Here is a 25439-nt window from a genome sequence, read left to right as displayed (position 1 = left end):
ATGACAGTTGTTATGCTCTGTGTAATGCATGCTTTGAGAGATGCCTTGCATGTTTGCGAACTTGTGCTCATGGACATGTGCCGCTGTTGCCTGCCTGGGCCGGGTCTCTGTTTGGGGCGTGACATATTTTGGTTCAAAACACACATCACGTTCAAAAAACATGGTAAACACGAAGTATTACTAACTCTGTTAAAATATTAACAATCATAAGATGATAAACGACTTAGACATTCAGCCAACAAAGTAAACACAATGTATTATTAACCCAATTACATCACGTTACATAACATTTGATAATAATAAGATGATAAATCTCTTATTCAAACACATCCCAACCATAGGACCGACTTAATAAACCATGTATGTTCTTAAACAGGAATGGGATCAACAAACAACGAGGTTATACGCTCCTTGGTTTTGCCTTCGGAAAAAGTGTATCCATCTTCATATTGGTATAGTACTTCTATCACAACTGCGAGATTGACGATTCGCATAAGGAGAGTAGGGGAGACAGGGAATTCAAGGCATGCTTGATTTATGCCTTTCCATGCAATCATAATCATTTCACGGAGCTTATCGCACGCTTCCTGCTCTGTGGCCCCATGCTCCTTCACATAACTGTCGATAGTTGATGCAACATGTGCTCGTTCTTGTTCAAACTTCAAATGTCAAAGATTCAAAACAATGGTGTTAAAGTTAATATAGAAAATAGTTAGGTATTTTATCATTTTATCCCATGCACAAATAGTTGATGATTGTGTTATGTTGTGGATCTCTCTCTCTCTCTCTCTCTCTCTCTCTCTCTCTCTCTCTCTCTCTCTCTCTCTCTCTCTCTCTCTCTCGGGGCACCAAAGCTGACTTTAATGGCTTTTATAAAATCTAGATGATACGGTTAGATTATAAAGAATGTTGTGTTCTCTTTTTGTATCTTCATATTATTTTTTTGAATCTAAGAGTATTCGTAAGGATATACTAAAGCATAGGCCCTTTTTGTTTAAGATTATGACAACTGATTGTGAGTGATAAACTGATTATTGGACTCAAAATTACAATTAAATTTGAGTCCAACAGCAGTCACAATTGGTTGACATAATCTCAAACGAACAGGGCCATAGTAATTAAGGGACGAAAAAGCTTGATTGTTTCCCTACAATAAGAGACGCCGGAATAATAAGGTAGTTTCAAGGTTCCGTCATATTTTTACGTCCACTTAGCCTATTTTATCTTCTCGTTGGGATTCTTTTTTCTCTGTGTTTTCACATGAATCAAGATCATACCTTGTAACCAACGATGTCATCTTGTAGTCGACCAATTATTGATGCATCCACAACAGGCTTAGGCCTTCTGCTTGCCCAATCAAATGCCTCCTTTGTTGCAATTTCACCCATCCCGACGAAACTAGTGATAGTGGCCAGAGGGTAGCCACAACTGATCAATGATACAGTTAAATGCTCATTGAATAGAGGTACATATCCCTTATTAAGCCATTCGGCTTCAGCCAAGTATGCTCTTGTTATACCTTTAATCTATATTAAAAGGAGGTCATTCACCGTTATATTAGGAAATAACTATTATAATAGAGAACAAAAGATAGGGGAAAACAAACATAAGATGTCTCATACTGCTTCTTTTAGGTATTGTACACGATAGGAGTTTCCTTCAACAACAAGTTCTTCTTCTATTTCTCTGACAGTATTCAGGAGCGCTAGATAACACACTTTTATATATTTTGGAAGTAGATCTATGGCCTCAAAATCCCACCTGAAATTAATTTGACATTAAATTCTCAGATTTTCAGCAACTGATGATTATTCCTAAATGGAATTAAGAAGTGATTTTCCTACTAGAAATTGCCTTGGAACTATTTATTTTGAATTTCCAAAATTTGAAGGGTAATTTTTAAAACCCATGCCATCAATTTCCTCGATGAATAAGAAGATTACCTCTAGTGAGTGTACGTACATGTCGTAAAAGTCATCGATCATGGATGTTGTATGTAATACTTTTCCCATTCCTATTCTAGCAGAGTATCATCCTCCATTCTAACTTGGGTGATAGACACTCTCCTGAATTCTAGCAGAGTATCATCCTCCATTCATTTAGTTCCTATCTAAATGAATGGAGGATGCACATGAGAGAGAGAGATGATTTGAGAGTTCAAAAAGCAATATCACTCTATTAGATTGAATCATGTGATGAAAGTCTCATCTGAGTAGAGAATTAACTTAACTTCTTTCTATGATGTGCCACTACTTACAGTCAATTTCCATATTAAGTGAAATACTACAATTCAGTAATATCTAATAAAAGCATTAGAAAGAAAAGATACATGTAAATCAAGTACCTATCGATGGCATCAGTGAATATTCGTAATTCCTCAATTGTACCGTGTACATCATAAATATCATCAATCACTGATATAAAGGATATAATTTTGGCATTTATTATTCTAGCTCGAGAGTATTGTGGTTCAAAGTACACTGCATTCGACCAAATGAAGTATAATTCCACTATTCGGTCCCGAGCAAAAGGCAAGTTTCCTATTAGATCCATGTCCTTCCACCACCTGTCAGAGATATCAATATAAACCACGTTAATTAGTAAGGGGTTAATCCCATTGTAATCCTGTAATTTTCCTTTCTCATTTTGGAAGATCACATTAACACCTTTTCATGTAGGCCTTTATATGGAACCACAGAAATTGTCTTTTTTATCTGATGCCCACTGTGTCATTGTTTTATATTGCCTATGAACGTGGTTATTAATCACATTTTTGTCTGTCCATTTTCTACAGTATGTAAACATTTATATTAGTAATTGTTATCGAAAATATGTAATATAAGATATTTAATAGAAATTAATAGCAATATTTTTTTGGTAGGTAAGTTTTGATAGAACCTGCGACCTCAAGGTTTGAGATACAATGCCTCAACCATTGAGCTACTACAGACCCAACCCCAATTTTCATAGCTATATGTACCTTGCAGATACATATAGCCCTATTTTTCCCCATTATAGAAAAAATAGATAATATAATGATGATAAAGAACTCATTTTAAGATATTCAATAGGAATTATTAGCAATATGCACCTTTCACAAACGCAAGAAGATAACCATAATGTTTTCACATTATATCTAGAATAGAAAATGTGATGATAATAAAGTACTCATCTATTTTACATATAGAACCACCAGCCTTGATAGTTTTGTCCAGATCTCAACAGTGGAAATTTTAATAATCCTATTGAAAATAATCTTTACATAGTTAAAGAAACTTACTTCGTAAGATCCTTTAACTCTCTTTGGTGCAACGATTGTAAGAGATTGAAATCCAACATTGCAAGCTCTAGCAACAAATCATTCCGTTCCTTTTCTTGTTGGTATATCGAGATGTAGTACCTATGCTCTAGCCTTGGTAAACTCCTACACAAGGGTAGTTCTAAGGCGTGTTCTATCTGTATTGCAAGAAGCACACAATCAGGGTTGTTTATGCCAGACTTCAGATGTTCTCGAGTGAAACTAATGGCTTCATCTAATACATCTTCTCCTTGTGTACTGAGATGTGCCGCTTCATACAAGCTTAATAGGCCTCTCATATCACTAATTAAGGCTGCATTGAACTTTCCGTGCTCGTCTTTGAACTTGTTAAATACATCTGTATAAAATTCAGCCATGTCATGACATGCATAATTTCCATTGATAAAACTAGTGAGAGTAGAAATGAAAAAGGATTTACCAGAAGACACATTAAACCCATGTTGTCTTAGTAATCGAAATCGGAGAGCAACGACAAATAGATCATTGTCAGTAGCATATGTATGGGATTCAAATATTTGATGTAGTGCCTCGTTGATCTCCTTTTCAAAATGATATGCCACTCCCAGACGTTGAAGCACGTCAATCAAATCGATTTCTTGCTTTGATCCCTTGGAAATGCTTAGCATTCTCTTCACTTCTTCCTTCAACTCTTCAACCTGCTTACTCCATAAATCTAACTTCTGCATGGTACCATTTAGAAGCACAAATAAATTAGCTATGTTAATTATGAAAGGATATAATTCAACTTAAATGATCTCTTTCTCCCTTTCTCTCCCTCTCTTACTTCCCTACTATAAACATAAACCTGCAATTTTATATTCTGCTAAATTTTCTAACATGACCCTTCTTGCTTCTTTTCTAATCGAAACAATATAAATAGCAACAATAGAAAGGAAAAAGAGGTGAGTATACCAAAAAAAATAAAAATAAAATATTGAACAGAGCATTTCCTATCATCATGTGTTCTATCAAGAGGCATGAGCCACACAACTTTGGCTATCCATCAACAATCATAATGAAAGTTAATAATTGAATCTCTCTCTCTCTCTCTCTCTCTCTCTCTCTCTCTCTCTCTCTCTCTCTCTCTCTCTCTCTCTCTCTCTCTCTCCTTACAATTTGGTCATGAGAGTAGGAGAGGAAGTGATCGCCCCAAACGCTTGGGTGAAACACGCTTGAGTTGCGATTGATTTGCGGCTTCCCATCTTCTAGTGAATCGACGATGGAACCAAAAGAAGGGGTTGAAGTTATAAGATCCATAGTAATCTCAAGGTTGGGATATCAAACGAAGGAATATAAGGGCAGTAATGTATTTTGTAATGGAAGTGTCACAAGAATCGGTATTTATAGGCAGCAAATGGAGAGCCGGTATAATTAAAAATCAAAATTATTAGGGTGGTAGGAAAATAAATTAATAACATCTAGCTAATATTAACACATCAAGTGACATAGAACTTATATGATGTGTGGCCGTGAGAATAGGAGAAGTCTAGAAAGTATGGTACGCCAACAACAGAGAATTAATAAGAGAGATAGTCAGCATGGATCATTACCAACAACTAATTATTTTCTACATACTTTATTTGATTCCTTGTATACTCTGGCACGTAACTCCGTTCTTCGTACAATTAAGGTAGGAGACCAAAAACACGATTCATATGAAAAGATACGTACAACCACTTGATATACCGAGAAATTATACGGTGGCCGTGCAAACACGTGATTTTTAAAAAGTGCGGTAAGGCCCACTCCATACAATGATCCAAACCGTCAATTTGTTGGGCCATAACGTAAATAGGTTGTGCCCCAAAAATTATTTCCATAGGATGATCCTTACCCTTCGATCATAAGCATGGAAAAAATTCTATAGTGCAGGCCATGAAACACTTGCATGGCCCAAAATGTAAATTAATCGTTGATCAATAGCATTCTCTTTTTTGGTACACACAGCACAGAAGCTGTTGAACAAAAATGGCGCTAAATGCATCTAACATTTACTTAATCATTGTACTAAAATTTGTCTAATTGTCTTCAAACTTGTCTGAGTTGACCCCACTCAATCAACAGTTGACTCAAGTCGTTATGCGACTACCCGAGTATATTTGTTTTCTTAGGAACTTGACCTAGTCGAGTTGAAAAAACTAGATCGTTCTTCCCGAGTAGATGATCGTTGAATATTTCTGACTTGCTAAGTATAAACCTATTACTTTTTTCTAGAGAGACCCAAACGTACAAAATGAGAAATAAAGGGGAGAGGGACTGAATGAAAATATAGGAAGAAAATTCTTGCATAATGGTTTAAGAGTGACATCAGATCTATCGATCTAGGATTATCATACGGAAGATTTGAAATCAAGGGGAAAAAGTGAAGGACTATGTTTTTAGTGAATTTACGTCTTGTTTTTGTAGACGGTTTGTGAATTTATCATTAAGAAAAATATTACAAAATATTTTGATAAAATAGAAGATGTAAATAACCAGTAGATAATCCAATATATTGGAGATCTTTTCGAAGTGATTTTGCATTTCAAACTGTGTTTCAAACTATTTTCAAAACCAGCCTTGAGACCCATTTGTATTTCATGGAAAACATCACTCACAAGTCTCAAAATGTATTTTGAAACCTTGGGCAAAATTCTGAAGACCATGGCCCAAGTCTTTAAGGTTTTTCAAAATTAAACCAGTTTTCAAAACAGGGCCGGTCGAATGGGCAACTTGGGCGACCGCGGCAATGGTGCTGGAAACCCAGCACCCGACCAGAAAGCTTGGGGCGAGCGACCGGGGTAAGTCTGGTCGACCGTAGATGGGATACTGGATATTCTAGAATCCATCCAGCATGGCAACCACCATGGCCCGGTTAATCATGTTCCATCGGGATTCAAAAATAAAAAGGGTCAGCACACCAGGCGCGATTGATCGACCCTCCATGGGCAACCGAGTGTGTGCGGAAAAGTAGCCGTTGGAGCTCAAATGGCTAGTTAATTTTTTGACCATTTTGACTCTTTTTCTTCCCATTTCCCCCCAAACGGTCATAAATCATATGAGGCTATATATATGTGATATAATATTTCAATATTTAATAATTTTTGGACCTATAATCTCATTTGAGCTTAAACTTTGAAACCCATTTTGATTTCTTCAAAGAGCTTTGAACTTGCACATCTACTTGAAAAAAATCTCCATTAGGCTTTCATTGTATTATTATTTGGAGAGTTTTGTGAGCTTTATCATTGTTATATCGAGCCTTTTAAGAGGCTAAAAGAGAGTTCTTCCTTGAGAAAGGCGAATCCGGTTTGTAAAGAGGGTCTTATCCCTCATTGGTGGTGATTGTACATCGCCCTCCGACTCGGGCTTTGTGTGGCGTCGGATTTAGAAGAGAAAAATCTCAAGGAGAACCAACTTAGGGAGTGGAGTAGGTCTTCAAGGTGGAAGACCGAGCCACGATAAATCTTTTATGTCGTCTCCTTTTTCGTATTTGTCTCTCTTTCTCTATATTATCTCCCTGTATGGATGTATTGTAAATACCCAAAATATCCCTCCCTCTAAAAAATTCGTCCCCTTGTGAATCAAGGGTAATTTTGTCATTTGACTTAGATTAGAATTATGGCTTCTTTAGAAAAAGCCTATAAATTGCCTCTCAAGGAGAACTGCACAACCATTAAGAAACCCTAATCTCTTCTACAGCCCTAAAAGAAAGAGAAAATCCAATTGAAGGAGAAGAAGATCAAGACCAATAAATCGGAGAAGCAATCGTAGAGCCTTCGACCGCAAATCCGGGAAAGAACTTTGAGTATTCTTCGTTTGATACGAACTAAAAAACAAGATTGATGGATTTTGATAAAGTTTAAATCAATTAGAACTTGATGTTTGATTGATCTAAGGGAAGAATTAATGGATCCCTAAGGGAACTTTGATTTTAGAACTGTAATTAGGGTTTAGATCGATCCCTAAAAAGTTTGATTAATTTTTGGTAATTAGATCTGAGAATTTTTTAGCTGAAATTAATTATATGGATTCCTCTTATTAATACGAGTCCAACGGATCCAACCACGCACGAATTGGATGTCAAACGAATGAGTTATGGCCGTTTTAGTGTCAAAACCAGTGAAAAATCGCGTTTCGGGAAAAACTGGGTCCGCGTGGGGGCAGACATCCTACTGAAATCTGTCAGGCAAACTGAAAGTTTCCCGGACGTCCGGAAAAGTTCCCAAATGTCCAGCGTGACAGTTTTTCCCCCAGCAGTTCAAACTTCAGAAATTTATAACTTCTTCGTTTCTTGTCTGTTTTCGACGCTCTTGTACTCTACGGATATGCCGGAAACGCGTTTTTTCTTTTAAAAATAGTTTCAAAAAGTTTGTGAAAACTTTATATGGATGATAATTTCAAAATACTAAAAAGAACACTAGGACGATTTGCCGATTCTTTCTCGAAGAGGCACCAAAGGGTATATTGTAGGTGATTATGGAAAGGGAAACAGTTCGATATTAAGGTATGTAATTTCGTACTACTTTAGTATTGCGATTTACTATTCGATATCATATCTTTCGATCATAGTTTCCTAACATCTTTTGAACATATGAACCTTTGAATAGAATTTCAGATCTTTACTTGGGTCTTGCATGCTTTACCCCTCTCTTTGAATGAACTCTATTGAATCTTGTTTTTTGATATAATGCTAGAGGCATTACTTTGGACTTATGGAACCCCTATCAGTTTTCCTAACTATATGAACCTTTGGAATATTGTATACTCTCTATTATATGAAACCATTATGGAACTCATGTGAGACACTCACTTCGAATCTTGAACACCTTTTGAACTATGTGAACTTTGAACACCTATTGAGAGGCTTAGATTATGTGAACTCTGAAAAGACCCCCGCCAGTGGGGCATAGGCATTAGCCTATATGTGAATAAGAACTGTGATCCCGCCAATGGGGGATAAACGTTGGCCCTGTCGACAAGTATGTGAACCTAAGAACCAGTTCTGACACCGTGGGCGGTCGGTGTAAGCAATAATTCGCTTTGTGGACCCGTGGGCAGTCGGGGTGAAAATAACTTGCTTTTTAGACCAAACCGATGACCTCAGGGTGGTATTGTACCCATATTGATTACCTTCAGTGATCCTTTGAATATTGTGACCTTTGATGTGATACTTGACTTGTGCCCTTATGAACCTTTGCTCCCTCCTTATTGAGCTTGTGTTAATCACTTATGGCTTATACCTTTTATTCAGTTGTGAACCTTCAATGATCCCACTTTTGTAGTGCGTTTTTATGGACTGAGCTTTTCAGCTGACTGTGGCTATATTAACATTTTCAGAGTTTGATCCTCGTGGAGTCGGCGAGGAGGCACAGAAGTGATCTCTGATTTCTGATTATCATTACTTTCCAGTACTTTTACATTCGTTAGATAGTGAGTATTGTTTAGGATTTATTGAGACTATGTCATTTGATTACGTACTTTGATTTTATGGGATTATAGGTTAGATGAGAGATTTGGAAAGTGATTGAGATTTGATTATTGGATTAATGTAAGACATTTAGATTTGGCTATTTAGACTATTGCAGATGGTTTTGATATTTGCTTTGCTAGCCTTGTATGCTTGTGAAGCTTGCTTTACAGGTGTGCGGCATTGTCGCACCGTTAAGCCTTGTGTTGTGGTTATGTGTGTATGTGTATGGCTTGGGGGCGTGACATGTATGTAGGTTGCTCTTCAAATGACAGTTCTTCTCTCAAATTCAAAGGTTCCAATTCAATCACATGGTTCGGATCCAGAATATACTTTCGTAACATAGACACATGAAACATATTGTGTACTCCAGATAATGATGGAGGTAAAGCCAATCGATAAGCCACTTTTCCAATCTTTTCTAATATTTCATAAGGTTCTACAAATCTCGGGCTGAGTTTCCTCTAACCCCAAACCACATCACTCCCTTGATGGGTGATACTTTCAAAAGTACCTTATCTCCGATCTGAAATTCTAGTTCTCTTCGTCTGACATCTGCATGGCTCTTTTGTCGGCTTTGTGCCGCGCAAAGATACTCTTTAATCAACTGAATTTTATCCATGGCTTGTTGAACCAAATCTGGGCCTAAGAGTCTTCTTTCACCTACATCATCCCAACATATGAGTGATCTACATCTCCTTCCATAAAGGGCCTCAAAAGGTACCATCTGAATACTAGCTTGATAACTATTGTTGTAAGAGAATTCAATCAAGGGAAGATGATCGTCCCAAGATCATTTCAAATCCATTACACAAGCCTTGAGCATATCTTCTAAAATTTGGATGGTTCTTTCATATTGTCCATCTGTTTGAGGATAAAATGGTGTACTGAACTTAAGGGAAGACAATATTGCTGAATGTAAGCTATTCCAAAATTAGGATGTAAACCAGGTGTCTCTATCAAATACAATGGCTTTAAGCACACCATGATATTTAACTATCTGTTCAACATATAATCTAGCCAACCTTTTAGGCGTCAGGCCGGTTCTAAGGGGTATAAAGTGAGTTATCTTTGTCAATCTGTCTACAATTACCCATGCGGAATCATTGCCTGAGGGAGTACGATGTAAAGCCGACACAAAGTCCATCGTAATCTCTTCCCACTTCCATTTTGGGATAGGAAGCGGTTGCAGTGTTCTGGGCGGTCTCTGATGTTCTGCCTTAATCACCTGACACGTTAAGCATTGGGATACATACTGAGCTATTTCCCTCTTCATATTATTCCACCAGAAATTTCCTTTCAAGCACTTGTACATTTTCGTACCTCCAGGGTGTAGAGAATAACGCCAATTGTGCGGTTCCTTCATAATTTTATTTTTCAAAACAGAGTCATTCGGAACACAAATGCGGTTACCAAACATCAAGGTACCGTCATTGTGAATTCAGAATTCAGATTCAAATCCTTCTTCTAAGTTATTTCTGATTTTACAAAGTTCTGGGTCGAATTCCTGAGCTATCCTTATTCTTTCCTGCAATGTGGGCCGAACTTGGAGTGCTATCATTAGTACCCCAAAGTTTGGACCACGAATTTCTATTTCTGATCTTCGGAGGTCTTCCAAAATATACTTCTGAGAAGTAATCAAAGTTGTCAGATTTGCAGACGACTTCCAACTTAGAGCATCAGCTACCACGTTAGCCTTTCCGGGGTGATAGCTTATGGTTAAGTCGTAGTCCTTCAATAGTTCTAACCAATGCCTATGTCTCATGTTAAGTTCTTTCTGAGTAAATATATACATCAAACTCTTATGATCAGTAAAGATTTCACATGGTTCTCCATACAGATAATGCCTTCAAATTTTCAAAGCAAACACGACGGCTGCCAATTCCAAATCATGAGTCGGATAGTTTTCTTCATAAAGTCTCAACCGGCGCTGCATACGCAATCACTTTGTCATTCTGCATTAACAAACAGCCTAAGCTTTTCTTCGAGGCATCACTGTAAATTCCAAATCCCATTCCGCTAACAGGCAAAGTTAGGATGGGAGCGAAAACTAACAATTACTTCAATTCCTGAAAGCTCTTTTCACAATCCTCAGACCAAACAAATTTTGTCTCTTTCCGTGTCAAACGGGTCAAAGGGGCAGCTATACGCGAAAAGTCTTCAACAAAATGGCGGTAGTATCCCGCCAAACCCAGAAAATTACGAATTTCAAGAACATTATTCGGTCTATTCCACAACATTACTGTCTCAATCTTCTTTGGGTCTACGGATACTCCGTCTTTAGAGACCATATGTCCCAAAAAGGAGATTGAGTCGAACCAGAATTCACACTTCTTCAGTTCTCCATATAGCTGCTCTTTTCTTAAAGTTTCTAAGACAACTCTCAAATGACTCTCATGCCGAAGGTTTCTTTTGGAAGTCCCAAGGCCTCGGACTGGGTTTTTCGGGAGAATTTCAAATTCGTCCCGAAAACTTCTCCCGAAAACTTCAAAAGGCCATAACTTCTTCGTTATAGTTCTGATTGGCGCGTGGTTGGATTCGTTGGACTCGTATCGACGAGAGGAATCCATTTCATCCAATTTCACGCTCCAAAAATCTCAGATTTATTTATCATAATTAATCTAACCTTTTAGGGCATAAACCAACCCTCGATTCTTAAAGTTCCAGAACTAAATTCTTAGTTTATTAGGGATATTTAAATTCATTACTAAATTCTTATGCAATTTTTACGCAAAACCGACATAAATCTCACCTTAATTCACGGCTTCGACTCTGAAATCGCGATCTCCTTGATTTTCTTCCTCTCTTTCTCTAATTTATTTCTCCAGGGCTGAACAAAAAGTTTAAAGTTTGTTTTAGCCACGAAGCAATGTACTTATAGGCTTTCTTAGGAAGCCCTAACCAAATCTAATTCCCAAAGACAAAAACGCACTCTTTACAAGAGAGGGACGAATTTTTGTAAAGGGAGTTTTTTTGGGTATTTACAGCCCCGCTAAACCCGCAGAAAGCCAAGTCCCCACTAAACCTATGGGAGATCTTGTTCTCACTAAACCTGTGACGGACCACATCCTCACTAACCCGTAAGAGAACTCATCCCCGCTAAATATGTGGAGGATAACTGCTCGCTAACTTACGAGAAATCTTATCCCTGCTAAACTTGCAGAAGATAACTTCCCGCTAACCTGCAAGATATCTCTGTCCTTGCTAAAACTGCTAGAGATTATGTAACGGTGGCTTCAACCAAGACACTGTGTAAATTAGAGTGTTCCACATGTATACTGCTGATCCATCCGAATCCATGAATATCCCATAGGGATGTCTACTATTTTATACTAATATCGGACACACCCATGTCCCACTGTATTTCTCTGACTAATCAACATCAACACTGGCATAAACATTTGATTTGATAATTCCATAACTGGAAATATTTCAAAGAAAAATAATGGTGGACAAGGCTACAGGTCATGAAATATCGTTCAATATATCATAACAAAGATTCTATTTGCAATCCAAAATATCGTTCAATATATCATAACAAAGATTCTATTTGCAATCCAAAAACTTACTGTTTAATCAAAATAATCATAGCATATGCTCAACTTGCATAAAAATCATATATTAGATGAAAACAACTAGAAATAGAACAAGTCTTCTCACTGAAATACCAATCAAGGGTTTTATCACACCCAAGACCTTAACCAAAGTTTTCCAACTTTCCACTAAAGTCACCTAAAATTCATATTACCCCAAATTAGGATCTAAATAACATTTTTAGGGAGTTTGTGAGACTTATACAGATTCCAAAAGCCCTTCCGAGGGTCGTAAACCAAATCGGCGGAGCCAACCCGAGCCATGCACCAGAGAAACTTGTCGGCCGTCCGACCCCTACTCGGTCGGCTGTCTCGGTTGACCGACTAGTACCTTAGTTAGCCGTCCTAGTTCGGTTCAGTCAGCAGAGAGTGCGTGTTGGCAGGGGCGGAGGCACATATAGCATGAGGTTTTCCCGGTCACTTCACCCTCATCTCCACTTGGAGACACCAATTTATCATGGAAAAAACAATCATGGTAGCCAAACCAAACGTGCCCTAAATGTCCATGGTTCCCCCCTTTTGTAGGACCCAAATATTGTCTTTTACCGTTGATCCTAAAACTCCGTGTGTAATCGTTATCAGTCTGTTTTTTTGTGGGCATAACAGCGACAGTGCAAGAGGCAGCTGATCCCATACACCAATAATGCGAGTAAAGGAAGAGGTAATAATGGGGCATCATCTCGATAACCGGAAAGGGTGAAAAAGGTTAGGTTTTGGGTTGCCAAAAGCTAGGTCTGGGTTCCCATTTTTGGTTCTAAGGGTAGTAATGCACTCAGACTATCATTAAATGCACCCCTGGTCACCCCACTCGAGATTTCACTTTATATGAGATACCTAAAATGCCCCAAATACAGGCCCACAACCCCCCATGTGATGTACCAAACCTTCTTTTCGTCTTTATTATGGCTCTAATCTTTGCACGGAGGCATCTTTTTTATCATTATTTTTTGAGAAAAGTAGGGAATGGGGGGCTGATGTTTGGAGTAATTACGGATTACGGGTACCTTTTAAAACAAGAACAAAAAAGGGCTAATCTTCAAAATTGGGTGTTCAAAAGACCCTGATACCCTTCTGACATCAACAAAGTCCTCCTTTTTCATTACTACTTATTAAATTGGCACGCTTCACGAGGATTCTTTTTGTTCGTTTGAATGGATATTTGAACCGAAAGAACCTTGGGTTCGTTTCTGTCATTGCCATCGGAAATAACTAGAGACGGATGGATACTTGACACATGTTGGAAAACTTAAACTTTTTGGAATGCTTACGTTATTGAATACTTTAGTGAGCAGCGTTATCTTTTCTCACTTCTCTTTTGGCTTAGAACGGTAACGTTATTGAATACATCTCTTTTAGCTTAGAATATTTTCCCTTCTCTTTTGGTCATCATTTTTAACGCCAGCTTACCCCATTATTTAACGCCGGCTTCCCCATTAATTACGCCGGTGTACCCATGTATTCCGCCGGCGTACACCCTATTTCCGCTTACACCCTATTTTCGCAGGCGTACCCCATTATTTACGCCAGCGTACCCGTTATTTCTGCCAAGGTACTCATTAATTCTCTTTTGGCTTAGAATCTTTTTCGTTCTCTTTTGGTCCTCATTATTTACGCCGGCTTACCCCATTATTTACGCTTTCCGTCGGCGTACTCCATTATTTTCTCCGCCGTACCCATTCTTTCTCTTTTGGCTTAGAATCTTTTCCCTTCCCTTTTGGTCCTCATTATTTACGCCGGCGTACCCCATTATTTCCGCCGGCGTACCCATGAATTCCGCCAACGTACACCCTATTTCTCTTTTGGCTTAGAATCTTTTCCCTTCTCTTTTTGTCCTCATTATTTACGCCGGCTTACCCCATTATTTACGCTTCCGCTGGCGTACCCCATTATTTCCATCGGCGTACCCATGAATTCCGCCGGCGTACACCCTATTTCTCTTTTGGCTTAGAATCTTTTCCCTTCTCTTTTGGTCCTCATTATTTACGCCGACTTACCCATTATTTACGTTTTCCGCCGGCGTACCCCTTTATTTCCGCCGGCGTACATCCTATTTCTGTCGGCGTACTCCTAAATCCGGCGGCGTTCTCAACCAAAAGATACGTGAGAAATAATAAAATATTCAATAAAGTCGTCGTTCTAAGCCAAAAGAGGCGTATTCAATAACGTTACTGAATAAACCAAAACAGAAGTGAAGACCAAAAGAGAAGTGAAAAGATAGAAACGAACCTAAAGCCAAAATAGACGTATTCAATAATGTTACCGTTCTAAACCAAAAGAGAAGTGAGAAAAGATAATGATTGACTTTGGATTGTCAGCATTCCAAAAAGTTTTTCAACACATGTCAAACATCCATCCGTCTCTATATTTCCGACACGAACCCAAGGTTCTTTCGGTTCAAATATGCATTCATACGAACCAAAAGAAGCCTCGTGAAGCGTGCCAATTTAATAGGCAGTAATGAAAAATGAAGTTGAATGACGTTTCTGTCGATGTCAGAAGGGGATCAGGGTCTTTTTCCGACCCGATTTTGAAGATTACCCCGTTTTTTGTTCTTGTTTTAAAAGGTGCCCACAATCCGTAATTACTCCAAACACCAGCCACATTCCGTACTTTTCTCTTATTTCTTGCTCTCTCTGTCTTTTGCATGGTCTTTCCACGAATTATTGCAAGGAGACCTATTTTTGTTGTTTAGTTAAGAGTCTTCCTTCAAGCCCAGTTATCCCTTATGCTTATCTTAACTCTGAGCAAACAAAGCTTTTACTACCGAATGGAATAGGGACCCTTCTATCACAAGCCATTATTCACCCATTTCTATCAGTACTGACATTAGTTTCTGGAGGCATCTACTGCACTGGCAATACCGGTACATGGATTGATATCTACTACAGTTTTGTTTTAGTGTCGATACACATGTAAGGGGATGCTTTTGGTGCCACCTCATAGAATGACTTGTGAGAAACTGACACCATAAAGACTGCATAAGGTGAAGTAGCAAGCCTAGGTAGTTTGATGCATGACATTAGGGAAATGAAATTTTATGCTGTGATGTCACTGTGATTATTTGTTACGGTTACCCAATTCAGCAGTTTCCCAAACATTTGTGCATTAAATATTTGCAAATTTCTTCAAAAAATTAAAAAAGGAGACGTTCACAAATTAAAAGACAAGTTCTTTTTGGGAAATGATAAATGCACCCCTTTTCATCACTTGGGACACCCAGCTGCACTGTACGTGGCAATCAGGTCGTTCACTCCTTCAAATGTGAAGTACATCAGCCGATTTGCAGTCATAGATACACCGTAGCTGGGTGTCCCAAGTAATGAAAAGGGACACATTTATCATTTCCCTTCTTTTTACATCACAAGAATTTTCCAACATAATAAAATGAGTTGCTAGAAGCTCTTGATTTGGATAGACGATCAGCCAAATCTAAATCGTTCGCGCTTCTAAGAATGAGTGAAAAAAGAGACACACATACTGTTTTATTACATGAGATTAGTGAGTCTCCACAGACTGTCCCTGATCCTTTTAGCCTACGAGAGACTGCTAGAGGAGTCGCTTTCAAGTTCTAATCTGCCTTCTAATAGTTCTATAGAGAGCAATAAACCTTTTCATCATACATGGAAAAAAGTCCAAGTGGTCGACCGGAAACACCATAACTATAGAATATTTCTCAGGCCCATTTAGAAAAATAGACTGTGAATGCTACAATCGTCTGGGTCAATTTTTTCGAAATGCTTACAAATCTATCATGGGTATTTGAGCAACTAAGGAAATTAGCTTGATGACATCAAAATGAGTGATTTGACAACTGAAGCCTCAATGTCTTTTGTCTGATCCTTCATACTTGATTGATTCACGTCCTCGAGTTTCTCGGAAACACGCTGAGTAACATCATCACCTTGGGTGGTGGAAAAATTCTCAGTTGATCGCTCTTCATCATTGGGTGCTGAATTATCACCCATATTGACGCCACCAAATTCCTTCAAGTTGAACTTCTCCATATGTGTAGACTTCCCAGCTGCATCTGATAAAGCGTGCGAATCTGTAGATATAACAAATAAGTTCGCTAAATGTATTAAGTAAAATCAGAGGAGAGGAGAGGAGATACATTAAATAGTTCACCTTGTGTCTGATCGTGCTTGGTCCTGTTCATTTTCACTTGCAAACTCGCCATAATTGAATCCATATCGTCTGCTATCTGATCATATATACTTGATTGATTCATGTCCTCGAGTTTCATGCAACAGCACTGAGTAACATCAGCACTTGGGGCTGGGGTGGGAAAATTCTCAGTTGATCTCTCTTCAGAATTTGTTACCAATATGTCACCCATATTGATGTCATCAAATTTTTTCAAATCGAATTTCTCCACATATAAAGAATTCCCCACTGCATTGGACGAGGTGTACGAATCTGTAGCCATACCAAATGAGTTCACAAAATGTTTCAAGTAAAATCAAAAGAAGGCAGAGAAAGATGCATCAAATAGTTCACATTGTGTCTGGTCCTGCTTGGTTTCCTTCAAATCGAATTTCTCCACATCTATAGAATTCCCAGCTGCATTGGACGAGGCATGTGAATCTGCAGCCGTACCAAATGAGTTCACAAAATGTTTCAAGTAAAATCAAAAGAGGGTAGAGAAAGATGCATCAAATAGTTCACCTTGTGCCTGATCCTGCTTGGTTTCCTTCAAATCAAATTTCTCCACATATATAGACTTCCCAGCTGCATTGGATGAGGAATCTGTAGCCATACCAAATGAGTTCACTAAATGTTTCAAGTAAAATCAAAAGAGGGCAGATAAAGATGCATCAAATAGTTCACCTTGTGCCTGATCCTGCTTGGTTTCCTTCAAATTGAATTTCTCCACATATATAGACTTCCCAGCTGCATTGGACGAGGCGCGCAAATCTGTAGCCATACCAAAAGTTCACCAAGTGTTTAAGTAAAATCCAAAGAGAGCATAGAAAGATACATTAAGGCCCTGTTTGTTTCAGATTATGACAACTGATTGTCAGCCCGAAACCTATTGGTGGACTCAAATTTAAATATAATTTCCAGTCCAATAATAGGTTTTGGACTTGTAATCGGTTGTCATAATCTCAAGCCAACAGGCCACAAATAGTTCACCTTGTGCCGGATCCTGCTCGATTTTCTCCATCTCAATCTTCATCTTGGCAAGTTCGAGTTCATACTTCATGGAAGATAGTGCTGCTTCTGACTCGATCCATAAATTCTTTTATAATAGAGTTCGAGGATGATTCTCTCCCTCATCACTCATATTTTCCTTCATAACCTTCTTTACAGCCTGTAGGTTAGAGTGTCCATATAAATTTGATGAATGAACAAGGAACTAGCCAGAGTAGGTTATATGCAGAGAAGTCCAAATCATACCTGTGTAATCCCATTATCTTTCTGCAGATCCATATCAGCACTTGCAGAAACAAAATCATGGGACCGATTTTCTTTCTTACTAGACATACTAGAACACAACTTTTCCTCGATATGTTGACTCAAATCATCATCAGCCTCTATTCCCAGAACCAAAGACCTGCCAGAAGCAGATCCCTAGAGAAAAAACTTTTCAGTCTCAAAATAACATGTTAAAGTAAAATGTCAAAATAACATGTTAAAAGTAAAATGTGATAACATGCCAAAGAAGAACGAAGTGAAATGCAATGAGTTAAAGGTACACCAATACATGGAGCATGTGAGACGAATCTTGAAAAAATGCAGATAAAAGCAATGCAATTTGAAAACCTTGCACCATTTTGAGATGGATTCTTGAGACAAAATAGTATCATGAAAATGTCTCATCATCACAGCCACCAAACAAAATACTTGAGAGAAGGAAAAAGTGGGATAATACACTGCTGACAAAACTTACTTTACCGACGATGGCATGTATATATTGTAATCACGTAATTAACTGATTCAAAAGGTCTCCTGCAAAAAAATATACTGTAGGCCTAACAATACCATCAACATTAGAATGACAAGGCATGCACAGAAAGATGCCACAACATTTCATAAACAAAAAAAATCCATTATTTCTCAAAAACAGTAAAACTTTTTATTAAAAAAATTGCTAATGTATCACAAGATGTTTAGAAAATTTAAATTTCACTTTGAAAGAGTCAAGCGTATTATTGGCCTTTACCTGAATAAAGGGTGGCTTTTAGTCCATCAGAAATTGAAAATAGGGCATCAATAGGAATCACGACATGTAAAATGTAAAAAGAATCCGAATAGATACATAAATCACCCCTATCTTTATTTAACAGGTTGCCATTTTTCTAAAGAGCTTCACAACTGGAATTTAGACGCATGGCCCATGTAACTCTTCAATAAAGCTAAACCATATCTTGAAATTAACTACATTTTTCAGTTTCAAATTAGAAAGGCACAAATTTTCTTCTTACATCTCATCTCAATTCAATTTAAGGATGCTAGCAGTAACTTGAAGAGCGCTACCCAAAAAAAAAATCAGGATACATGATGTGTTTAGAGGCAAAATATCATACCTTGTGAAGATCAGTTGGCTTCCTAAAAGAATAAGAACTGCCCAACTCAGGAAATGATCCGGGCATCGCTCTCATTAACCCGACCTTCTTGGCGACACATGCATAAAGATTTCCAATTACAAGCCGAAGAACATCATAGTCCTGTTCTTTCAATGAATTTACCTTACTATAATTACTGCAAAGGTGCAATTCTGAGAGATGATGAATTGTCTTAACCAGCAAACACGCATTATTGTTTGGAAGTGAATGGTCACTTGAAATATCAGATGCTCCATTATGTTCAGTAAACTCAGTGGAAACACTAACTCCATTATTTTCAACAGCTTGCTCAAATCCAAATGAAGGATTCTGAGAAGCTGAGGCTCCTTTCCAACAAGGTGAATCCACAGCCGGGTTATATTCATCAAATGTCTGAGAAGAACTCTGCAGAAAGGCATTAAGAATGCTCAAGGTGGGGATTTTAAGTTTAGATTTTTCCATTGGAGACTGACCCGAGTGATCTCCGGAGACTGATTTGTGGTTTAAGGACAAATCTTTTTTTGTCAGAGTGGAATCTACAAAACTATGATCCTTTCTTTTCATGCCAGTACCACCAACTCTGCCAGGGTTCGCACAATCCCCACTGACATTGCTGGAATCTACGGGTTGATCACCACAATTTGCATTTTTTGACATTGGCCCTAAGCCTTGGACCACAGAAGAATATGATGGAGATGAATCAAGATTTGTAACGAATCTATCTTGTGAAGTGTTTAGATTAATGGGATCCCAGATTTTTCTTAAAGATTCTGTGTTTGGTATCAGTGAATAAGGGAGTACTGGACTCGAACCAAAAACTGATGTTCCAGACATGTCATAAGGGATGATGACATTCTCCTCAGAGATATATGGGCATTTCGTATCTTCCCATCCTGAACCAATGCATTTTGATCCAATAGAGCTTTCACCAGCAAGACTTCCTGCACAGTAACAAAATAAAAAAAGCATAATATGAAGAATGGATGTCATATAGCTTAGAGGAAATGCAAATCTCCGGCCTCCCTATTACGTACAATAAGATTGAAAAATTCACACAGTTTTTTTTTTAAATCTTTGAATTCATTGACATGTTATTAATGTTTCCGCAAATCTTGATAGGTAAAAATGTAAAATAACAGAATTATTTCGAACTTGATTCTTGGTCTGGTCAATATTTTCTTGGGAGCACACATAAGTTATCTCTAATAAATTATTCTAGCGGGCTTTTCTTTAGAAAAATCAGGATCAAGCATTTGTGTAAAAACTGCTTTTGAGAGATATTAACACATGTTTTGAATAAATGAGATTACCGTAGAATGGTTTTGATCTGGTATTGATATTAACACATGTTTTGAATAAATGAGATTACCGTAGATTACCGTAGATATTAACACGGAAGGAACAGACGGGAGGAGATGAAGCAAAACCAGAAAAAACAGAACCCTTTTTCAGTGCCTAATTTAATCTCAGAAACATTGTCGTTGCCTTCGTTTTCCCTAGCATCCTTAACTGAGGTTTCTCTAGATAGGGATGCTCTATCATTCTCAACTGGAGAGTGTCTTACTTCAAGGTTACTGGTTTGGGGTATCTGGTTTTTACTGGCAGACCTCTCAATTGATGAGGAGCTGGATTCTTGAGACGGGGACGGTTCCAAGAAATTTCCACCTCCAATGGAGTTTGGAGATTTTGCGAGTTCAGCCTCTAGATCTTTTAGGATCGCCATTTTTGTGCGAAGAGAGAAAACCTCATCTGTATTGCTAGTCTTTGCAAGATTTCAGAGCACAAGAAATTTGTCACTAAGATCTTTCTCGTTGTTCAATTTAAACCGGATAAAGTTTGTAAATGTTACCTGTTGATGATCCCCAACATCCAGAGGGATGCAATCCCCGTCTTCACCTTTCTCTTCCTGAGAGATGCAATCCCCTTCTTGACCTACCTCTGCCATCAGATTTCACCTGACCCTAGCGAAGCTATGCCGGAGATTGATCGGGATCCATGGAGGTATCCCGGAAAAAAGATTGGAGAGGTTAGTAATGGAGACTAACGAATGACAATCCGCGTAACTTCAAGCGGCAAATTTACAGGTTGAAGCTAGCAATTTTGTTGATTTTCCTAAACCTAAGGTGGCACGTCAAAAAATAGGCCCAAAAGTGCTTTTCGGATGACCAGCTCCGTAGCCACCATGAGCAACCATTCTTCACATAGGATAAAGCACACTAACCCAATTCTATGTTTGCCCACTAACTCATCATGATGAAAGTAGTGACAAGTGTCCAAAGTATTATGACACTTGTAGCAACTAATTCACACATCAGAAGCTTGGACTTCCCAAATATACAAGAGTAAACTTCTGCTCCAACATAGCACCTGGATCACGATTTTTTTCTCAGTGAAAGCTGAAAATTTTCTCCTCAGCCTCCCAATGTAGCAATGTACGTGAACCAGAACCTTGATTTATGACTGTTTGGCAACTAGTGACTATTTTTTTACGTGTGTGTCTGACACTCTCCCGATCCTTAGTCCAAGAAGCCTAGGAGAAGCTTGCATAAGAAAAAGACAACCTTCAATGCTTATAAGGAAGAGTGCCCTTAGTTGATCTTGCTTCTGATGTTGGGAAGGCCAAGTGCATCACATCTTGCTGCCCCTCTTGCCAGGCGAGGCATGGAGGCCCAGGAGGGATAGAACAAATTGGATCTTGATGAGCAGCCGAAGTTTGCAACCGCATCTGCAACTGAGTTTCCCTCTCTGAATTGGGGATTGCAAGTGGGAGACAAAATGCAAAGGAGTGGTTGAATCTCTTTCCAGAGATATTGGATTGCTCAGGATTTGCCCTTTCCCGTCGATGAGATCAATTAGAACTTTGCTATCTGATTCCACGATCATCTTGCTCATATTAAAGGCCTTGCAACAGCGGAGCCCGTCCAAGAGCGCATGAGTTTCCGCAACCATGTTAGTGCCTTTCTCGTAGTAAAGAAAGAAAGCTAAGATAACCGTTGATTTTTCATTTCGAATAACTCCTCCTCCCTCTCCTTCTCCAGGGTTCCCCTTCGAAGCTCCATCTATGTTGAGCTTAAGAGTTCCTTTATGGGGTCTCTTCCATAGAATCCAGCAATCCTTTTGAATCCTTGGACGGCAAGGAGAAATGCCAAGCTGGGACAAAGAAAGAACCTCTAACGCATTCGATCACTTCCCTATATTTCAACTCCAGATAGTCAAGTTCTAAATACTTTCATTGGCACGGTATTCAATGTTTAATGAGCAACCATTCTTCACATAGGATAAAGCACACTAACCCAATTCTATGTTTGCCCACTAACTCATCATGATGAAAGTAGTGACAAGTGTCCACCAAAGTATTATGACACTTGTAGCAACTAATTCACACATCTGTTTTCAACAAGCATGGACATCCGAAATATACAAGAGTAAACTTCTGCTCCAACATAGCACCTGGATCACGATTTTTTTCTCAATGAAATTGTATGGCAGCTGAAAATTTTCTCCTCAGCTTCCCATACGTGAAACAGAACCTTGATTTATGACTGTTTGGCAACTAGTAGAACACCACCGAGCTGCTTAAAGACTATCCAGAACTGAACCGTGGTAATCTAAGTGGAGAATTTTGTGTGGAGCACTATTTCTTCACTTGAAAATCTTTAAACCTGGGATGAATTGGAATTTCTGGCCAGCATCAACATTCCAAGGCCAAAGCATATCAAAAGATTCTTCAAATGAAGTAAAATTATGGCACAAACAACAACCGGATCTTTTCAACTTCAATTTGCCTCTTTCAAAGAAACCTTAATCGAACAAATGAGTTGAACGAAAGGACATTCAAGCTCTGTTACAGTGATGATAGATCCTTGTACAGAGTCAAGGTTTTGGTAAAAATAACCAAGAAGGGCTTGAATTACAAGCTCGAAACTCTCCTTGATCTAGAATCTAGTATCAGGTGTTCAGAATTAAGAATACAACCTCTCATCCTTCTCCCTCTTAAATCGAGTAGTTTCAACAAGCTTTGAGTGTATAATCGTAAAACATATTGAATCCATCCAGATTGACAATAATAATGAGTTTCAGATCCGAATCATCCGATGGATAGTTTCAGAAATTCCAGATCCAGAACTCAGTTTTTTTAACAACTCTCAGAGATTTGTTAAGCAGAGAATGAAGCTTCAATTGGATCTTTACCAAATGATATCAAAGAAAGTACCTGGACGAAGAGTTACTTAAATTGGATCTTTACTGCGATTTTTTTTTTGTTTGACACATACTTCACCATCACCATTAATTGATTCTTGAGCTCTCTCCACCAAATTGCTTCACTTCTCTACAGATCTGCCTTCCAAGAACGGCAAAGATTGAGAGATCTCTGCTGCTGTGCTCTTGATGTGGATCTAGAGAGTGGCAGCGAAAGAGTTTTCACACCAGAAAATTACCGCAGATATACATGATATTTCATGGAGAAAAATTCAAGAACAAGCAGAAAAATGACAGGGAATGATATATTTAATGAGAAAGAAAGGGAATTTGCTTCATTTCTACTATGAACTTCACTAGTAGAGTGGAAAGAACAGAAGAAGACCTACACAATTTCAAGGCTCCCTCTATTCTCCATGAAGAATTTCCCAAGAAACTCCAACAAGAACAAGCAAGAACTAGACCCTAAATTCCCTCCCAAAACGTTTCAAAAGCTCGTACCCTCCCAAAAAACTACCTAAATCCTGTTAGAATATGTGAGATCCACCGTTGGATTAGGTGTAGATCTCACCGTTAGATCTTCTTGTGGGAGATTAGGCAAGTTGGTTAGTGAGGAAACCCATTAGAATAGGCACCTAAATTTAATTAGTAAGTAGATTAGATTAGAAGATTCCATCATTATCTCTTTACATTGTCTGCTTGATCTCTTTCTATGTTTATCATGTATGTGCTCAGTATAAGCACACCTTGAGCTCTATAGTAAATCATCCAAGAATTAGTGAAATATTCTAAAATTCTTCATGGTATCAAAGCAAGAAGATCCAATCCGGGCCTGACCACAACAGTGTTGATTTCGTTCTCCGGCGGACGGTCACTATAGCCGTCGGCCGTCCACCCAGTCTCGTTTGATCTCATTGATTTTTCTTTTAACTTTAATGCAACCATTGCTTTTTTTCCTTATTTTATCCTGCACCCCAAAACACCATCAGCCCTTGTTGACCTCAACAATTCTTCTTTGAATCCCAAACCCAGAAGAGCATGCCCACCAATTCTCTGTCGTAGAGGGCCAAGTGTTGCTAAAAAAAAAAAAATGGGGAGAAAACAATTGATAGGACTGCCTCTCATGGCATGATCTCTTCCTTCAAGTCCATCTTTCCCCGCCACCATCGTTGCAAACCCTCAAATTTTTTATTTTTTTGAGAAATGATGATATGAGGCATGTGAAAAGAGAAGGGATGGAAATCATTTAGATGCTAAAAAAAATCTGCAACTTCCCACAGAAATGAGTGGGTTTGACAGCTGGTGTTTTCCCTCACAGCTTTTATACAATAAACCTTGATTTGGTGATGGCACCTCCTTCCCTTATCATTTACCTTTTTCCAATCCATATGATTTTGATGGTGGCACCTATTCCAATTCCTTTTCTTTTTCTACTTCCCTCTTGCCTTATCATATGCGAAAAATGCATACCACCATATTTGATATGCACACATCCTCTTGATAAAAAATAAAAAAAAAATTCCTTCCAATGTCCCAATTTTTCTTTTGCAAAGTTTCATATTTGCCGCAAGACATTAATTCCCACCAATCTCTTCTTCTTTTTTTCTCTTCTTTGTTGCCCATTCAGGCATTTGTCCATGGTTCGACATTGGTCCATCGTGACCCATTTCTTGCCCATTCCGGCATTGGTCCATAAGGACCCATTTCGGCATTGGTTCATAGTGACCCATTTCTTGCCCATTCCAGCAATCTTGCCCATTCTGGCATTGATCCATAGTGACCATTTTCTTGCCAATTCTGGCATCGGTCCATAGTGACCCATCATTTCTTGCCCATTCCGGCATCGGTCCATAGTGACCCACCCTTTTCTTGCCCATTCCGGCATCGGTCCATAGTGACCCACAATTTCTTGTCCATTCCGGCATTGGTCCGTAGTGACTCATTATTACTCGCCCATCGAGGCTTGAGTCTTCTCTAGGATCTATAATCCATTGGCTTTTATAAGCCCTCTTGGCGGCATATCAACAAGCGGCGTTTCATCAACAACATCAGGATATTATAACATCAAGGGATATTCATCATCAAAATTCGTCAGTGTGCTCAAATCATAGGATTCTATTTTCCTATGGGAATTTCAAGTGGAGGTTTTTATTTTTCATATTGAGGATTTTTATTGTAATCAAACGTATATTGATTTTCAATCCATATACGTTTGAGGGGGCATGTTAGAATATGCGAGATCCACCGTTGGATTAGGTGTAGATCTCACCGTTAGATCTTCTTGTGGGAGATTAGGCAAGTTGGTTAATGAGGAAACCCACTAGAATAGGCAG

At 38.5% G+C, this 25439-nt stretch overlaps 3 protein-coding genes across 4 annotated transcripts; all 3 read right to left on the bottom strand.

The window, feature by feature from the left end:
* Positions 1 to 230: 230 nt before the first annotated feature.
* Positions 231 to 4642, bottom strand: LOC143876080 ((-)-germacrene D synthase-like). The gene is made up of 7 exons (XM_077377703.1): positions 4433 to 4642; positions 3738 to 3999; positions 3281 to 3656; positions 2345 to 2566; positions 1623 to 1761; positions 1278 to 1526; positions 231 to 659 (listed from the first exon to the last, which is right to left on the bottom strand). Exons 1-7 carry the CDS (start codon positions 4574 to 4576, stop codon positions 369 to 371), a joined length of 1683 nt encoding a protein of 560 aa, XP_077233818.1. The 5' UTR covers positions 4577 to 4642; the 3' UTR covers positions 231 to 368.
* A 6183-nt stretch (positions 4643 to 10825) lies between these two features.
* LOC143892492 (putative mitochondrial protein AtMg00860) lies at positions 10826 to 11338 on the bottom strand. Its single transcript, XM_077397142.1, has one exon. The coding sequence runs from the start codon at positions 11336 to 11338 to the stop codon at positions 10826 to 10828; it is 513 nt and encodes a 170-aa protein (XP_077253257.1).
* Positions 11339 to 16001: 4663 nt separating this feature from the next.
* Positions 16002 to 19027, bottom strand: LOC143876068 (uncharacterized). 2 transcript variants are annotated; one of them, XM_077377683.1, is made up of 8 exons: positions 18889 to 19027; positions 17759 to 17932; positions 17495 to 17672; positions 17189 to 17275; positions 17027 to 17107; positions 16859 to 16945; positions 16487 to 16777; positions 16002 to 16406 (listed from the first exon to the last, which is right to left on the bottom strand). In XM_077377683.1, exons 3-8 carry the CDS (start codon positions 17562 to 17564, stop codon positions 16138 to 16140), a joined length of 885 nt encoding a protein of 294 aa, XP_077233798.1. In that variant the 5' UTR covers positions 17565 to 17672; positions 17759 to 17932; positions 18889 to 19027; the 3' UTR covers positions 16002 to 16137. The 2 variants fall into 2 exon arrangements, with proteins under 2 accessions (XP_077233798.1, XP_077233806.1); XM_077377691.1 differs by having other exon boundaries at positions 16002 to 16388.
* Positions 19028 to 25439: the final 6412 nt, after the last annotated feature.

The sequence above is a fragment of the Tasmannia lanceolata genome, unplaced genomic scaffold, assembly GCF_043159265.1.
Source record: "Tasmannia lanceolata isolate RefF3 unplaced genomic scaffold, GAP_Taslan_0.1 ptg000002l, whole genome shotgun sequence".
NCBI classification, from domain to species: domain Eukaryota; kingdom Viridiplantae; phylum Streptophyta; class Magnoliopsida; order Canellales; family Winteraceae; genus Tasmannia; species Tasmannia lanceolata.
Note: the sequence above shows the minus strand (reverse complement) of the source record. Positions and strands in the feature narration are given on the sequence as shown.

Bases quoted from the DNA above. Each gene is read 5' to 3' on its own strand.
- LOC143876068 (XM_077377683.1), bottom strand. From the start codon at position 17,564: ATGAAGTATGAACTCGAACTTGCCAAGATGAAGATTGAGATGGAGAAA. The intron at 17,108-17,188 runs GTGAACTATTTG...GTATGGCTACAG, and splicing joins CAAGCAGGATCAGGCACAAG to ATTCCTCATCCAATGCAGCT. The intron at 16,407-16,486 runs GTGAACTATTTA...TTATATCTACAG, and splicing joins CAAGCACGATCAGACACAAG to ATTCGCACGCTTTATCAGAT.
- LOC143876080 (XM_077377703.1), bottom strand. From the start codon at position 4,576: ATGGATCTTATAACTTCAACCCCTTCTTTTGGTTCCATCGTCGATTCA. The intron at 3,657-3,737 runs GTAAATCCTTTT...AATTTTATACAG, and splicing joins TGGGTTTAATGTGTCTTCTG to ATGTATTTAACAAGTTCAAA. The intron at 660-1,277 runs GTATGATCTTGA...TGACATTTGAAG, and splicing joins ATGACATCGTTGGTTACAAG to TTTGAACAAGAACGAGCACA.
- LOC143892492 (XM_077397142.1), bottom strand. From the start codon at position 11,338: ATGGATTCCTCTCGTCGATACGAGTCCAACGAATCCAACCACGCGCCA.